Source organism: Scyliorhinus canicula, chromosome 18 (genome assembly GCF_902713615.1).
Source record: "Scyliorhinus canicula chromosome 18, sScyCan1.1, whole genome shotgun sequence".
In the NCBI taxonomy this organism is placed as follows: Eukaryota; Metazoa; Chordata; class Chondrichthyes; order Carcharhiniformes; family Scyliorhinidae; genus Scyliorhinus; species Scyliorhinus canicula.
In genome coordinates, this window is record NC_052163.1 from 55,187,719 (window position 1) to 55,206,124 (window position 18,406).

The window sequence follows — 18,406 nt, forward strand, 5'->3', positions numbered from 1 at the left end:
ATTGGTAGTGTAACTTGTCGATTAATTCGGAAGCACAGGCCAACGCTATGGAACAGTGATTCAAATCCCACCAGGGTAGCGGGCAAAATTTAAATTCAATGAATAAATTCAACCAATTAATTCAACAACAAAAAAAATTTAGAATGAAAGTTAACCTCAGTAATTGTGATCTTGAAACCATCGTCGATTGTTACATAAATCCATTGGGTTCACTAAAGCCTTTGGGGGAAGGAAATCTGCCATTCTTACCCAGACTGGCCTATGTATGACTTCAGACCCACAGCAATGTAGTTGACTCTTCATTGCACTCAAAGGACCATTTGGGATGGGCAACATATGCTGGCATTCCCAGCGACACCCAGATCCCATTTAAGAATAAAAGCAAAGATGGACTTCTCCATCGTCAGACCTAGGGACCGCTCTGCTTCTGGACATTCTGACAGATGTCCAAACATTTCCCTTTGCTACCTCACAAATAAAGGATGACCCCCATCAAGGCTCAGAATCCATCTCTGGCACAACAAAACATGGGGGTCCTGGGTGGGATCTTTCCTCAGCTCTCTCTGCCTTCCACACCTGCTCATATGTGAGGTGTTTCTCAACTTGCGCCACTCTTCCTGTCTGTGACATCGTAGTCACTGAGGGGAGTATTTTGGAGCTGGTGGAGAGAACGGATGAAGCATATGATTCTTTCTCGACGTGATGCCTCTCTCCTGATCGGACTCCATTGCCTCTTTTCTCACCTCCTAGATCAGCAATATACCTGCGGGAAATAATTTGTTAATGCTGCACATGGGTGACAGAGATCCAACTGAGCCTTGTACAGATCATGAAGTTTAGGTACAAGCATCATCGATTCAACATGAGTGACAGTGAACTGCCAAATAGCAGTGTGATATCTAATGTTTTAGCAGGTCTCTGTGTCACCCCCCCCCCCCCCCCTCCCCTCCCATCTTTTCATCCATAACCACCTGTACAGGTGTCATGCCGACCATCTCTTTCTGTCACCACCAGGATGACCAATAATGCATTTGCACCTCCGCTTCACTGCCTCTCCTGGCAGTTCTGAGCTGTCTTGTGCAATGAGACAAGGTTGAGGACTGTGAGGCGTTGAGTGATTGCTAAGGATGGATGTAAAATATTGTAAGTATGGAGGGGGTGGAAGAGTGGTTGAGAGATAGGGAGCAAGAGACAGATGTGGGGGAATGAGTTTTGGTTCATGAACAACTGGGAAAAGCGGGATCTGTTCCATTAGGATTGTCTGCACCGGAACTATGCTGGGACCAATGTTCGACCAAATTATGTAACTATGGAAATAGAGAGGGCTTTAAACTGAACAAGAGGGAACAAGCTTTGATTGAAGCAACAAATCAAGGGGTAGGGGCCATGGCAGGAGAGCAAAGTAGTAAAATAGGGAATGAAGGTGAGAGAATGGTAGGAAGGGACAGAGAAAAAAATCCGGAGAAGACACCAACAACCATGACTAGATGTCACAAAGATGACAACAAAACAAAACTAAAGGGTCTGTATCTGGAAATGAAATGAAAATGAAAATCGCTATTGTCACGAGTAGGCTTCAATGAAGTTACTGTGAAAAGCCCCTAGTCGCCACATTCCGGCGTCTGGTACGGGAATCGAACCGTGCTGCTAGCCTGCTTGGTCTGCTTTAAAAGCCAGTAATTTAGCCCAGTGAGCTAAACCAGTCCCTGAATGGGTATCTGAATGGGTGTAGTATTCATAACAAAGTAAATTAATTGATGGCACACATTGAAGTAAATAAATATTATCTGATAGCCATTACAGAGATATGGCTGCAGGATGACAAGAATACGGTCCTGAATATTGTGGGATATTTGACATTTAAGAAGAAAGGAAGTTAGGTAAAGGTGGAGGGGTAGCGCTGTTAATCAAAGATGGCATCAGTGCAATGGTTAGAGGTGACCTTGGTTGAGGAGGCATTGAATATTTTTAAGGCTGAAGTTGACAGATTCCTGTTAGGCAAAGGAATCAAAGATTTTCGGGGGTAGATGGGAATATGAAATTCACAACATAAACAGGTCCACTATGATATTATTAAATGGCAGAGCAGACTCGGGGGGGAGGGGTGATGGCTGAATGGCCTACTTCTGCTCCCAATTCATACATATCAGAGGACGCCAGGCTGTCCGTTAGGATGGACATTTGAGGGGCAGCATGGTGGCGCAGTGGTTAGCACTGCTGCCTACAGCGCTGAGGACCCAGGTTCGATCCCGGTCCCAAGTCACTGTCTGTGGGGAGTTTGCACATTCTCCCCTTTTCTGCGTGTGTCTCACCCCCACAACCTAAAGATGTGCAGGTTAGGTGGACTGGCCACACTAAATTGCTCCTTAATTGAAAAAAATAATTGGGTACTCTAAATTTAAAAAAAAGATGGACATTTGAAGGGAAATTCTGGGGTTAAATTAATGTATCTGATAGGAAAGATTGTATGAAAGTGACTGCGAACCAGATGATTAAGACGGTAAGAGATTTAGGAGTCATGGGGTACTTACGGACAAGATCCTTGGTGGTCATTTGCGACACTGGATCCATCTCCTCAGTATTACATTCTGGCCGCCCATTTCTTCTGCAGCCTCAAGCTAAGCCTGTTTGGTGAGGCTGGCTGATCTCCCCTGGAAAGTGAGCTATTTGTGTTGTCATGATTGCTTCCAGCATTACTTCCAGAGGAGTGACTGTGAAACGGGTGTTGGGTGGGGGGTTCAGCCTCCCCACATCTTCTATCCATTTTCCTCTACTTCTCTTCATTCAGTGAGAGGAAAACTCTACACAGTGCTGCCATTGAGAGTGCTGCCAGGGTCCCTTTCAGTAGAGACCCTTCAATGCTGTTCCTACTTTCTCTCCTAACCCAGATGTGAGCTGCTTTTTGTTCTGCTCTTGGAACGAGCAACCGGTAGACCCGGGAATCAGTGTTGCAACCCAGAAATGGACCTAGTGGGGGTAAGATTTTGCCTGTAGTCTGTGCTCATTAATGAAATGTGCAGACCCCAGTCCAAGTGATGATTTGACAGGAAATCCCTATATGACTCACATATGATTAGTTAACAGCTAAAAATGTCCAGATGTGAAATTCCATGGTGTGGGTGTGTAGGATCATTGCCTTGGCTCACCTGCATCTGGAGTTAAAAACCAAACAATCCTAGACCAGCTGCCAAATGCAGAGCATGTGCAATTCATTTGTACAGTGATCACTGAAGGATTTAGAGTTTTCATTTTTTTTATATAAGGCCCTGAAGTAAAAAGGCCCAGAAATTTGACTGCTTTTTATATGCTAAACAACCTCCAAATTATGACTGGAATTGTGTTGCTGGCCATATTAGATAAGGTGGTTATGCTGCCAAGAAGGCCCTCGTACTAACCTGAATGTTAGTATGTTGCTAACGTGGTCGACAGGAGCACTCCTGTGTTAAAAACAAATGTGGAAGACTCCTCTTCCTCAATCCATTTCTTACGTGTTGCCCTCCGAGGCCACTCAGAAATGTCTCTTTGTGCTCCATTGCAACAATAACAGACAAGCAAAGTTATTTTAGCACTAAGTTTCCACTTGAATATTTGTCTCATGTTATTTCAATATGTTGTGATCCAGGTTTAAAGTGATTTCCCCCTCCCTCTGATAACCCTCAGGAGGACCATGAGGGATCACTCCCCAATCTCCCCACGTGGCTTGTGAAGTACGAATTCCCATGGTAACGGGTGGAGGCTCTTATCGATTCCTTTAAATATTGGGAATAAATCTCCGAACTGGGAGTTCCATTTAGTTGCGGGCTAGGACACTTATGTTTTGTACCACGAGTGTGGCTTTAGTTTTCAGTTTAAAATAAATTTATTTAAACCTTTATCTTTGTGTCTCCTGGATTACTGCACTCCTAAACCTTGATTTGCCATACAAAGTCATGAGAACTGGCCACTCAACAGCAGCACAGCTGAGCTCAGGAACAGGGAGGCACTGAACCATTGACCCCATTCAAGTGGTGCTGTGCATTGGTGCTTCAATGTGCTGTAACAGCTAACAACCTTTAAATAAATCTTCAGTCAAGTCTGCAAACTATTTTGTTTTGTTTGTTAATGTAATTAGTTACAATCATTTTAAATGCACTTAATAGCCACTGCTGTTTCAAAGGGTTGAATCTTCTGTTAACGGAAGGGCCGAATTTTTCCACACACGTTTTGCTGATCACGCAGTGTATCTGGTCCTTTGCTGATCACAGTAGCCACATCAGTTGCATCAAATATTAGATGATGTAATAATAGCTCTCTTAGCATGGCTGCAGTCCTGTTATCATTGTTTTATTGTTCCTCAGCCATCACACTATCTGCAGCAGCAGGCACTGGCCACCTGTATTCTAGAGCTCTTCCCTCCTTTACCAGTCTTTATTTCAGTGCTTCCTTCGAAACACCTGTTGATTGTGCTCTGAAGAAGACTCAAAATGTTAGCCATGTTTCTCCGCAGATGCTGTCAGGCCTACTGAGTTTTCCAGCATTTTCTGTTTTTATTTGATTATTAATTGTCTGACTTTGTCTTCGGTGTCCGCCGCTCATGCTGTAAAGCACTTTGCTGGTTCAGTTATGTGCCAGGCATTATATAAATGTAAGCTATTTTTGTTTAGCTGGATCTCAAGAAGGAAAGGCAGACTTCTCTTTGGATCTGTGATGACTGATGTCACCCTTTCTCTAGGCTCGAAAAGCTCTGGCAGAGAGGCAGAAAGATCTGGAATTCAAAACTCAACAAGTGGAGAATAAATCCACTAACAAAACAGAGGAAGACATCAAGAAAGCCAGACGGAAATCAACACAAGCAGGTGGGGTAGGACATTGTGTCTGGAATATTAAGTATATGAGGTGCTATGGTGGGTCTAAGCTGCCTCTCACATTTGTTCTGTTGTCCTATCCTCATTTTATTGCCGAGTTCCCTTGCCGTGGCTTATTCTCTGCTTTTGATTGGGGGGGGGGAAATGGATCTTCAATCAATTGATTTCCTCGCCTTACTCTTAAATTGGTTGACACACCTGCAAAATGAATTCAGCACTTGGTAAGAGAAAGAAATGATACTGATTGCACAAATGCATGAAACAAAGATAGTTATTTAAAGGGAAGTTATTTAAAAGTGGAGTACCCATTGTTCAAAGCACTGTTCCCATTTTACATGAGGAAACGATGTATACATAGAAAATGATACTTTTAAAACAAAATCAGTCTGACTGCCAGGTAGATTTGCGGGGTTGGGTTTATCTTGTGTTCTTTCACCCATTCCTTGATATCATGAATAGCAAGCTTCCCAGAGTGGCTACCTTTGGAGGTTTGGGTGCTATGAATTTACTCCTTATTTCGCATACTTCATGAGACTGAACTCTTGTGGAGCATTCTCTCAGTTCTCAACTTGTATTCAAAATGTGGCATGTGGCATTGAGGACCCGGGTTTGAATCCTGCCCTGGGTCATTGTCCATGTGGAGTTTGCACATTCTCCCCATGTCTGCGTGGGTTTCACCCCACAACACAAAGATGTGCAGGTTAGGTGGGTTGGCCATGCTAAATTGCCCCTTAATTGGAAAGAAAAATAATTGGTACTCTAAATTTTTTTTAAAAGAAAAAAAATTGTATTCAAGAGGAGTGGCGTGCCAATACATTGAAAGATAATGGCACTAGCCTGTCTACATGGCCCTCGCCCTCTTGGATGTATAAGCTCTGGGGTTTCCTACATAATCAAATCTTTTGTACATTGAATCACTTCTGGAAATAACAAATTTGGCAACCAAAATAGGTTTTTCTCAGGCTCCAAAGGTAGACACTTGCATTATGGAGTAATTGTTTGATATCTTTAGAACAAAGCAACACTCCGCAGTAGGTGGGCATGTTCTCTCTTGCTGCCCCCCCATCCTCAGAAGCCCTTCCAAATTTCTTTCTCACACACCAATTGTTTCTATGTTCTTGGTGAACTTTATGTCAACAACAAAGTGGCTGTGAACTGGGCCTCAAACTGCATAGATGGGATTGCAAATTCTTTATTTCCTCCAAATGCAGAGATATAAAGACAGCAGCAAATCTCTTCCAGTCATAGTTAAAAGTCGCTACAATCCTGGCACAATTAAACATTCCTGTTGAATTATGTCATGTGGAGATTTCTGTGATCTGAGTCAGCCACTGTGATGATTGAAACTGTTCTCGGATGTTTCCCCCTTGGTCTCGACATCTCTTCAAGTTTATCGTGTTTCAATCTATTAAAAAGTGACGGATACTTAACAAAAATTTCTCTCCCTTGCATTTTTAAGCAGAAATGGTGAAATAAGGCAACAAGTTCTGATAAGATTATCACTTGACAGGTCATTATTAGCTGTCACAGTGGAAATAGTTGAGGTTTCGTGTCTATCCACATTATTATTTTGTCTTTTAAAGCACTTGCCTCCTTGAAATGATGGGTGACTTGATCCAGCATGGCATCTACAGTCATGTACTTCAGTCAAACTCCATCAGCCCACCTCGCCAAGTTAGGGATTCTGAGAATAGCCATAACTACATATCCAGTGCTGTAGCAAAATAAAAGACGAGAAGGACACACAAACTAATTTCACAGGGATTGCCAGCAGTAAGCACAAAAACTCACCTCTGGCAATACTGAATGCTGCTGATTGTGGGCAGCATGAGCTTGATTCCCTACCATTTCAGAAACACAGCTTTTATACTATTATTTTTCCCCTAACTTCAGCCAGAAACCTAAAGTCACAAATGGAACATTTGAATATTGCCAAGGTGCAACTATAACTGCATATCTATTATATTCCACATTAGTTCCTATGCCTTCAGTTATCTCGGCCTTATGTCCTGAAATTTCCTACCTACCCTACCCGAAAACTATAAGATCATTTTTGCATTCAAGTGTGCGCAATGTGCTCAATTACAATTTGACAACAAAAGTTCTCATTTAGAATGAGTACTGACATCAGATTTGATTGTGTGCTCAAAATGATCAAATGCACTCAAACTTACATGCAATATCTCAAAGCTATCCAGCACGGGGGCAGCACCGTGGTGCAGTGGTTTGCACTGCTGCCCCATGGCGCCAAAGACCTGGGTTCGATCTCGGCCCCGGGTCACTGTCCGTGTGGAATTTGCACATTCTCCCGTGTCTGCATGGGTCTCAATCCCACAACCCAAAGATGTGCAGGGTAGGTGGATTGACCACGCTAAATTGCCCCTCAAAAAAAAAGTTATCCAGCACAATCAATGACATGTTGTGTGCTCAAAGCTATCCCAGTGCACTCAAAGCTATGCTCCAAGCTTTGAGTGTGGAGAAGAGGGGTGTGGAGAGAGGAAGGGGTGTGGAGAGAGGAAGGGGAGGGAGAGGGAGGGTGGAAAGAGGGAGAGGGTAAAAAGGGGAAGCGAGAAAGAGGGGAAGGGAGATGATGGAGAGGAATTAGGGATTGTAGTAGAAGAATAAGGGGGTGGGAGGAGGGAGAGAAAGAGAGAGATGGGGAGGGAGTACGAGAACAGTTACCATCTGGGGGCGGGGCGGGGGGGGGGGATTCCAAAGATAGCTCAGTTTGATGATGTTTGAAACTATTGAAATTTGGTCTCAGAATGCTTAAGTGGCGTTGCTAATCGTAAATGTTTTGAGGGATGTGACTTGATGACATTGATGTCAGGTACTGTACGTATAATAATAAATGATCGTTAAATGATTGGTTGTGAGTGCAATTGGTGTGAAATGGCTATATAATTGCTTTTGAGTCTAATTGATGTCAAATGAGAGCTAAATGATTGCCTTTGAATTCAATTGATGTTAATTGAGAGCTCATTGATTGTTTTTGAGCACAATTGGCAACAAAATGAGTGCAAATTAATGCTGTTGAGTGAAAATAATGTGACCCTCTTGACCTTTCCTTGTTTACCACACCCCATAAAAACTACCCTCGGGCAGGCTTTTGGTTGTCTTGTCTCCTCATATGGCTTGGGATCAGAGTTTTGACTGAGTTTGATCCTGTGAAGTAAATGTATTGAGAATTTTTACTTCAAGCACTATATAGTTCCAAGTTGATGCTACTTTTACTGTTGTATGAAGTTGAATTTATTTCAGCATTTATCTGGTTACTCTGAAGCCCAACCTGCTTTGTAAACATGGCTCAATCTAATGGAGTCCCAGAAGCACCTTCAGTGGAGGCCGCTTGACCACATCGACACAGCAAAAGACTCCTTGAAAAACTTTGCTGTTTGGCACATGGTCTTTGTGAAAAACTGTTTTGCGTTGAAATTCATTGTCATTGTTATGCACATCACCAAGCAACCGAGGGGAATGATGCACAATACTCCCTGAAAACAGGGCACAATCTGCGGTTAAAGCTTTGGCTTTTCTCAGAGTGGATGTGGGAAGCTGGGAATTTTAAACATCTGTAGTCACAAAGCAGTGTCTCCATTATAAAAAATAAAAAAATTATTTTGCTTCCTTTCCATTTCCAATGACTGTATACTTAGTAGACTGCCTTGGCCAATGTTTCCACTCTTGGCGAGAATTTACAGCTGTTGTGAATTACAATTGAAGGCAAAAAAAACCTTCTCTGTTGCTGTTTGGGAACAAAATGCTTCAGTAACTGGGCTTGGTTAAGCCAATGTAAATAAAGCAGTTTAGAATGCCCACTCTCTTCCTGGCCAACATATTATACACACTGCACACAGCGCATGCGTTTGACTGTAATATAACACCACCCCTGCATCTGCCTTAATGGGCTTATCTCCTGACAGGCAGTCATTAAAGTACAAGTAACAACATATGGAGAAAGATAAAATCATGGACAAAAATAAGTACGAAAATGCGTGGTTTGATTTATCCTTCTGACAGTTTGTTTACTGCTGCTTAACTTGCTCCCCCCATCCCTATATTTATAATATAATATAACTTCTATTAAAACTTTTTGATCATTTTGACAGCGAAGGGGGTGATTTTTCTCACCCTCCACATCGGAGGGCAGCTCACAAGTGGCCAACGGCAGGATCTTCTGGTTCCATCGTTGTCAATGGGGTGTCCTGTTGAACCCACTCCTCGCCGCCGGCAAACCCACAGTGGAGGTGGGCTGTTGGTGGGACCATAGGATCCCGCCCATAATCTCCAATTTCTCAGCCATTAATAACCAAAAGGAACATGGTTCTTTCAGAATGTTAACCATGGGAAAAGTGCAATCTTTAAATGGAAATAATAATGAGGAATGTTACTTAAGAGCATCTGGAGGCCATTCAGCTCTTTGAGCATATTCCACTATTCAATTGCATCATGGCTGATCTCCATCTTAACTCCATGTATTCAACCTTGAATTCTTTGTAACATAGAATTCCTACAGTGCATAAGGAGGCCATTTGGCCCACCAAGTCTGCATCGACCATCTGAAAGAACACACTATCTAGAGCTATTCCCCTTCCCTACCCCTTAATCCCACCTAACTGCACATAGAACATAGAACATAGAAAAATACAGCACAGAACAGGCCCTTCGGCCCACAATATTGTGCCAATGGTTTGTCCTAGATTAAGAACAAATCAATCTACACCCCAGATTTCTACCTTAATCCATGTACCAATAGCCGCTTGAAGGTCCCTAATGTTTCTGACTCAATACTTCTACGGGCAGTGCATTCTATGCCTCACTACTCTCTGGGTAAAGAACATACCTCTGACATCCCCCCTATAACCTCACTTGGGACAATTAGGGGCAATTTTATCACGGTCAATCTACCTAGCCTGCACATCTTTGGGACTGTGGGAGGAGACTGGTGCACCCAGAGGAAACCCATTCAGACAGTCACACGAGGCCGGATTTGAACCTGGGTCCCTGGAGCTGTGAGGCAGCAGTGCAAACCCTTTGCCCGTCTGTGCATGATAACCAGGAGAATTCCTTCTCCATTTTGGCGGTTGGTTCTCCTGGTTCTGTAATGCTTAAAACCTCTGCCTAACAATGCTGTATCAATCCATTTTTAATTTTTTTTTCAGTTGACTTGGCCACAACGGTTTTTTTGGGGAGAAAGTTTCAGAATTCTTCCACCTTTTCTGTGAAGAAGTGACTTCTGATATGGCCTTTGAACAGCTATGCTTTAATTTTAAGTTAATTTCGACATGTTCTGGACTAGCCAACAAGAGGAAATTATTATGCTCCATCCACCATATCCAATCCTTTAATCATCTTAATTACCTCAATTAGATCACCCGCTAAGCTTTTGCACTTAAGGGAATAAAGGCCTACCCTGTCTCATAATTTAACACTTTTAAGTCACTAAGCCAAAATCCCTTTTTTATAGCACTATGGGTGTATCTGCACGATATGGACTGGAGAGATTTAAAATGGCGGCTCACCAACACCTTCTCGATGCAATTAGGGTTGGGCAATATATTCTAGTCCATCCGGCGATGGTCACATCCCATGAATGATTTAAAAAAATAAAAATCTCCTTGTATACTTCCGGTAAAATTGGGCAGCATGGTTGCGCAGTGGTTAGCACTGCTGCTCTATGGTGCGAGGTCCCAGGTTCGATCCCAGCTCTAAGTCACTGGCCATGTGGAGTTTGCACATTCTCCCTGTGTTTTCATGGGTTTCGTCCCCTCAACCCAAAGATGTGCAGATTAGATGGACTGGTCACGCTAAATTGCCCCTTAATTGGAAACAAATAATTGGACACTCTAAATTTTTTTTTATTCTTCCGGTAAATCTATGTTGCATTGCTTCCAAGACCACTATACCTTTCCTGGGGTGCAGTGTCCAAAACTGACCACAGTGCTTGGGATCGAACCTGAATTTTAGGTAACGTATTTAGTCTCAGTCCTTTTGTATTCACTCCTCTTGACTTAAAGGTCAACATTCTATTAGCCATTTTAGTTATTGTTTGCACCTGTTTATATCATCTCAGTCGAGCCAAGTAACTTTTATTTAAAAAAGAAATCTGAAAGTTATTTATTGAGAGAATGAAGCCACAAGATTCCATGAACTATAAATTGTACATCAAATTTCAAATACAACAAAGACAGATCTTATAAATTGACTCAGCAGTCTAACCAGCCTCTTTGTCATCAACGTCAGTGAAAGTCCTTCAAATCTCTGTGTTCCTCATGAAGAATTTCAGCTCCTCTTCTTTGAAGTTTTAACCTGATCTTCAGCTGACAGCAGTGTGCATCCAAACTGAGTTCCATGGGCAGGGTCTGCAGAACCCCCTAATGTCATCTTCAAGACCCACGAACAGTCACAGCAATCATATATTTGGTATTCTCAGTTTATGGGTCTAATCTCTGTATTTTTAGCCTGCCTATCCTGCACCACTGAACTTATCATCATGTACTGAGCTCTGATGGCTGTTTTCTTTTGGAAGGTTTAGAGAATTGTAGTATTCTTATAGTGTAGAAGGAGGCCAGTCAGCCTGTCGAGTCTGCACCGGCCCTCTGAAAGAGCACTCTGACAAGCCCCAATCCCTCACCCTATCCCTGTAACCCAACCAGGGCAATTTAGCATAACCAAACCACATAACCTGCACAGTTTGGGACTGAGGAAGGAAGCCAGAGCACCTGGAGGAAAATCACGCAGACATGGGGAGAATGTGAAAACAATCCCAAATCGGAATCAAACCCGGGTCTTTGGTACTGTGAGGCAACAATACTAACCACTGTGCTACTGTGCCGCCCTTTTATCTATCAATGTCCCTTTGCAACTTTATGTTCCTGTCTACGCTATTTACTATGCCACCTAACATGGTTCCATTGGCAGTACGGGATATGTGTTTCTCTTGACTCTTGACATTTATAAATTTCTAAATTTTTTAATTTAAAGTAACCACTTCATTTTGTTTCCAATTAAGGGGCAACTTAGCATGTACAAACTCCACACAGGCAGTGACCCGGAGCCAAAATAGAACCCGGTCTTCGGCACCGTGAGGCAGGATATTTATAAACATAATGAAAAGCTGAGAACTCACTCTCCAGATCCCGAGCCACATCTTGTCAATTTGCGTAGTTAACCATTGACCCTACTTTCTGCCTTCTAACCAAATCTGTATCCATGTCAATGTAATGTTTCCAAATCTATGTGTTCAATTGTTAACGCTCTCAGTCTTGGGGAGAATGACACTGGGAATGAAGGCCAATTAAATAGAAAGACCAGGAAGCTGGGGGTGTTCTTCGAGAAGATTAAGGGGCAATTTGATAGAGGTGAACAAACCTCCAAAGAGAGCTTTAATAGAATAAATAAGGAGAAACTGTTTCCACAGTAGGAGAGCCAGTGCCCAGAGGATACAGGCTTAGGAGAACTGGCAAACGAAGCAGAGAGAGGAAGATGAGATTTTTTTCAGGCAGTGAGTTGTTGTGACCTAGCATGCATTGACTGAAAGGAAGGGGGGGTGGTAGTCACCACTATTGTATATATCACATACGAGATATAATACGGTAAGGCTCCTGTACTACAGGTACGGGGGTAGATCCCTGCCTGCTGGCTCCGCCCAGTAGGCGGAATATAAATGTATGTGCTCACCGAGCTGCTGCCATTTGATTATTTGATAAATGATTAAAGAAAAATACTCCCACTAATGGAGCAAGCCGTGGTAGGGGGTGCAGGAACAATTGGTTTGCTCTTTCAAAGAAGTACACTGTTCTGTACGGCTGCTCTTTGTACTGTAAAATTCTATGATTTTTAGAGATAAGAAACCTACTGGAAACCTCAGAGAAAAGTAAAAAAAATATGGGAAATGCAGAGCAGGTGAATCCGCATCTGTACAAGTGTAAGTGTATAACCATTCATCTGAATCCTTCCACATGGCAAGGAAAGAGTTAAAATACTGAATAACACTCTGCATTGTTCATTGAGCACTTCCCCTTTATATTTCTTGTGATTTTTAAAAATATATAAACAATGGCATGTACATAGTTCCCTTGGCATTGGCTGTTCAAACTGCAGGAGCCACAATTTCTTGCTGTTTCAGATTGGTCTCAAACTCTGACAGGACAGGAATATGGTGGGATCCTGGCTTTCCCTAGAGTTACTTGTGGCAGTGTTTGGGATGGGGAAGGAGACATGAGCCACCCCAAACTACAGAACCAGACAGGCTGGGGCTGATTTTAAGGATTCCCTGCTGTTGGGAGTTCTCGCATTCATCACCTAACGGGGACACCCAAGTAATGATGTTTGCAGAGTAAGAAGAGATGGTATAGCCTTTTGATTAGGTAGATTTGTGTCTCCAGTTGGGGGTCATGGCCTGGATTCCTGATTATGAGGTTCATCGTCTGGACCCCCTTTTCCAACCTTCTCGTCCACATTTTGCCGCTCTGAGGCAGACAAGTGCTATAGTAACATGATGATAGGATGAGCTCTTGAGAATGCTGCATTCTCTGGCATGGTTATGATGGAGATCACCTGTGATAATGACCTCAGCGTAAACCTGTGGAAGTTTGGCATCTTTGGCTTTTCTTTGGCCTGGAGCCAATTAGCAGTCTGGTTTTGCTCAGCAACTCATGGAGAATTGTGCCAGATTGTAGTAAAAATGGGGAATATGGGACTGGCAGGACCGTGGTGTACTGTGTTCAGTTCTGGGCGCCATGTCTTGGGAAGGATGTATTAGCCTTGGAGAAAGCACAGCATATTCAGTTTATCTGAATGAAATCTGCACTCTAAGGATTAAATTATGAGGAGAGATCACGCACGCTTTGCTTGTGCTCCCTGGAGTTTAGAAGATTAAGGGATGATTTGATCCAAGTATTCAAGATGTTAGGATGTATTAAAAAGGCAGATAGAGAGAAACCATATCATGAGCGGAATCTCAAGTTAAGGAAAAATCCCTGAAAATTAAAGCCAGCCCTGTTAGGGGGGAAATTAGGAAACTATTTACACACAAAGGGTGGATGAAGTTTGGGACTCTTCCACAAATGTTGTTCGTTTTAAATCTGAGATTCTTTGATAGGTTTCTGGTAACCAAAGTTATGAAGAATATGGGGTGAAGGCTGGCATATCAAGTTAGGTCTCAGATCAGTCATGATCTCTTAGAATCGTAGAACATACAGGGAGCCGAATTACAGATCCCTGTCCGTCTGCCCTAAACATTCTCCTCAAAACAAGACTGCAATTCAGAAGGATGTTTGGATTGATAACTGCAGACTATTGGGAACATAAGACTTTGAAAGAATTCCTTCCAAGCACTGGTCAATCCAGAAGTTCGAAGGGTCCCACTCGATTCTGTGAAGAGTCCAGTTGCCCAAACATCACAAATTTGACTAAATTTGGGAGGTCAAGGATGAAAGGGGTCGGGGGAATAACTGCAGTTATGCATACAGGACTTAAGTGCATCCAAAACGCCTTGAGAACACATGCTGACTCTGATTGTGCCAACATATGGACAAAGGGTACCATCACTCTCCCTTGTGGACGATTTTAAATAAAAAAGAAACAGACAATGATTTGCAATGTTGAGGTCAGCCATACTGAGTACAGGAAATGTGGAACATATACACACAATCTCTGAATCAAAACAGCCCCAGACTGCAAGGGGTTTGAAGCCTTTCTGCAGTCTATTGACCTTGGCAAATGTGTCGGGAATACTTTTTTTCCCCAGTTACAAGCAAGTAACATGAAACAAAATCAAATGACTGTTTCGGAAGTGCAGAACCCGTTATAGGTCCTATTGTGTGAAAGTTATTAAATATTTTAAAAAGGTCCTCTGCTCAACAAATGCAAACCGAAAAGTTAGGGTTTCTTTTTGTCTCCTGGTATAAAAGTGAGCATTATTATAATTTAAACCTAATAATGACTTTGTTGAAATAGTGCACAGGAATTTGTCATGCCCACATTAAACAATCTGCTAAAACAAAAGCAAAGAATTTCAAACACCTTGCCAAATGCTCTGTCTTTCATTGCTTATAGTCATTTATCTATTAGTGACTATTCCCTTGAGACTTCCCCTCTAAGCTGTGCGATTTGCGGCGTCATAACTTTGCAATGAGTATTGTCTCTCAATCTGATGATTTGAAAAGCAGATTACTGCTGTTCTACATAAATTCCTCTGGTTCAAAAACAAAGCAACCATTTGAAACGGTCAGAGATGATCCTATGGCCCCTAAAACCAAACCAAGCATTAACTAGAGAGTTCAGAATACTACCTCCCATGTGCTGGAGAAGAAAGTTATGGAAATATATTGGCCCGGGTTTTTCGGTCACTGGCAAAGGAATTGCTGTCGACGTTCATGTAAGTTTCCAGCTGTCTGCAGCCTTTTCATGCACTTTTGCACAGCAGCTTACAGTTACTTGACATGTTTTTCAGCCTGGTGTGCTCGACAGGGAATCTGTGGCATTGTGAGCAGGGCAACCAAAATTGTATCTCCTGAACCAAACAAACTGAAAAACCCTCATTGAGACGTGCAGGTCGCGATTCTCCGAGCCCTGTGCCCGGCCGGAGAATTGCCGCAACCGTGTCACGCCACCCCGATGCCGGCGCGCAATTCTACAAGGTGCGGAGAATCAGGGCCATTTGCGCAGGCGTGTTTGACGCGGCGCCAGCCACGGTCCGCTGGAATCGGCGGGGCTGCCGATTCTCTGGCTCGGATGGGCCGAGCGGCCACGCGTAAAAAGCAGAGTCCTGCCGGCATCGTTCACCCCTGGTTTCTGCCGGTGGAAATTCTGCGCGAAGGGTCGGGGGGCGGCTTGTAGGGCGAAGAAAAGCGCTCCTTCACCGGGGGGGGGGGGGCTCCTTTGATGGGGTCTGACCCGCGATCGGGGCCCACCAATCGGCGGGCTGACCTCTTTCCCTCCCCCGGGCCTACTTTGTTGCGCGGCCGGCCCCTGAATCCCCATGCCATGTTGCATTGTGGCTGGCTGAAGAAGTCCCCTGCGCATGCGCGGTTTGGTGCCGCCCAAGTGCTGCGCATGCACGGGTTGGTGCGGGAAGGAGGCTGGAGCGGTGTGAACCCATTTTGCCGACCCTGCACCCATTTCGTGCCGTCGTGAAACGCGATGGAGCTCACGATAGCACGAACACTTAGTCTCCATTTCGGAGAATCGCGCCCGCAAAGTTTAATTCATTGTAAAATCATATACAGAATGCAAACTGAAGAGAAGGAAGATAGGATTAAGAGATAGAGAGAGATAAAATGTGAAGAAAAAGTTTCACAAAGCGTAATTTCAGTTTTGCCTTGAAATCTCCAGCAGCAATTAAGTAGTGGAGGAATGAGACTCCCCACCAATAATATTATATTTTTACTTGGGCCTGAATTTTCACACAGTGAGACTCTCAGCTTAGTATAAATGGCTGCAGAGGCACAAATGTTCAAAGAACCTCCAACCAATACAACCATCTTCCTTTATGCCATGACCCCAATCAGTGGGGAGTTTCTCTCCTGATTCCCATTGAGTCCAGTCTTCAGGACTCTTACCGGAATATGGTCTTTGCAGTATCCACTGCCTTCAGCCCTTTCTTGTTATCATATTGAGTGGATCAAATTGACTGAAGGCTTCCATCTGTGATGCTGGCGACCTCCGGAAGAGACCGAGATGGATCATCCACTTGGCACTTCTGGCTGAAGATTGTTGCCAATGTTTCAGCCTTATCTTTTGCACAGATGTGCTGGACTCCTCCATCATTTAGCACAGGGCTAAATTGCTGGCTTTGAAAGCAGGCCAGCAGCACGGTTCAATTCCCGTAACAACCTCCCCGAACAGGCGCCGGAATGTAGCGACTAGGGGCTTTTCACAGTAACTTCATTTGAAGTCTACTCGTGACAATAAGCGATTTTCATTCATTCATTCATTGAGGATGGGGTTATTTGTGGAGCCACCCCCTCCAGGAGTTGTTTAATTGCCCGCCACCATTCACGTGGGTGTGGTAGGACTGGAGAGCTTAGAACTGATGCATTCATTGTGGAATCGCTTAGGTTTGTGTATTACTTGCTACTTATGCTGTTTGGCATGAAAGTAGTCCTGTATTGTAGCTTCACCAGGTTATCGCTTCATTTTTAAGTGTGCCTGGTGTTGCTCCTGGCATGCCCTCCTGCACTCTTTATTGAATCAGGGTTGATCCCCTGACTTGCTGGTAATGGCAGCAGGAGGGTATGCCAGGCCTTGAGGTCACAGATTATGGTTGAGTACAATTCTGCCGCTGATGATGGCCCACAGTGCCTCATAGATGCCCAGTTTTAAGTTGCTAGATCTGATCGTAGTCTATCCCATTTAGCATGGCGGTCGGCTGTGAGATCTCCATCTTGAGATGGTTTCCTCGAGTTGACTCACTCCAGAAAGCTCACTTGATGTACTGTTCTGATATTCCCTTCTCTTTGTTCTAGGATGTGGGCAAGCCCATATTATATTGTCCATTCCTACTTGCCCTGAGAAGTGGGGGTGAACTTTCTGTTTGAACTGCTGATAAGTCTTGCACAATGTTGATAGATCTTTAGAGATGCAGGAATATAGGGCTGGATTTTATTTATTTTTTAAAATCTTTTTATTGGTATTTTCAAAATTATATGCATTGCTGTTCGTTTTCATTTATTGTCTAGTCACAAAGGTTCCTTCTTAGGTTTCTCTATTTACAGTCTGTTGCAGCCTGGCTGGCTCAGCCTACAATCCTCCCTATCCCCACCCCTCCACCCCCCCCCCCCCCCCCAGCTCCTCCCTTCTTGACCCCCCCTCCTTTCTCCCCATTTTCACTGCTGTTCCCCATTTTCGAGACCCTGCACGTCCTACCCCATGTCCCCCCCCCCCCCCCCCCCCCCCCCCCCCCCAGATAACAAGTTGGTGGCAAGGGAGAACGTGCAAACTCCACACGGACAGTGACCCAGAGCCAGGATCGAACCTGGGACCTCAGCGCCGTGAGGTGGTTGTGCTAACCACTAGGCCACCGTGCTGCCCTTCCAAATCATTTATATATACTACGAACAGCAAAGGTCCCAGCACTGATCCCTGCAGGTTACGGGTATAGGGTGGATACGTGGGTTTGAGTAGGGTGATCATTGCTCGGCACAACATCGAGGGCCGAAGGGCCTGTTCTGTGCTGTACTGTTCTATATTACTGCGGAATCCTCCTCCCACTATGAAGGGAAACATGTCAGTTGCCGTAGACCTCTCCTACTGAGGAAGAGAACGTAGCGGGTCTGATTTGCAAGTTTGCGGATGATACTAAGATTGCAGGAGTTGAAGATTGATGAAGTGATGAACATTGTCAGAGATTACAACAGGATGTAGATAGGCTGCAAAATTGGTTAGAGAAATGGCAGATGGAATTTAGCCCAGACAAATGCGAGGTGATGCATTTTGGTAGATCGAATTCAGGTGGAAGCTATGAAATAAATGGCAGGACCATCAGGAGCACAGAGATCTGGGCATGCAGGTCCACAGATCCTTAAAAGTAGCAGCACAGGTGGAAAGGGTGGTAAAGA

General features: G+C 43.9%; 1 protein-coding gene across 3 annotated transcripts in view; it reads left to right on the forward strand.

Annotated features, from left to right (window-relative positions):
* gas7b (growth arrest-specific 7b) overlaps window positions 1–18,406 on the forward strand; it is a 489,810-nt gene that overhangs the window by 436,104 nt on the left and 35,300 nt on the right. For all 3 annotated transcript variants that reach the window (XM_038777399.1, XM_038777398.1, XM_038777400.1), the window contains one exon: window positions 4,712–4,835. In XM_038777399.1, coding sequence (XP_038633327.1) covers window positions 4,712–4,835 — 124 coding nt within the window. The remainder of the gene's footprint in view (window positions 1–4,711; window positions 4,836–18,406) is intronic.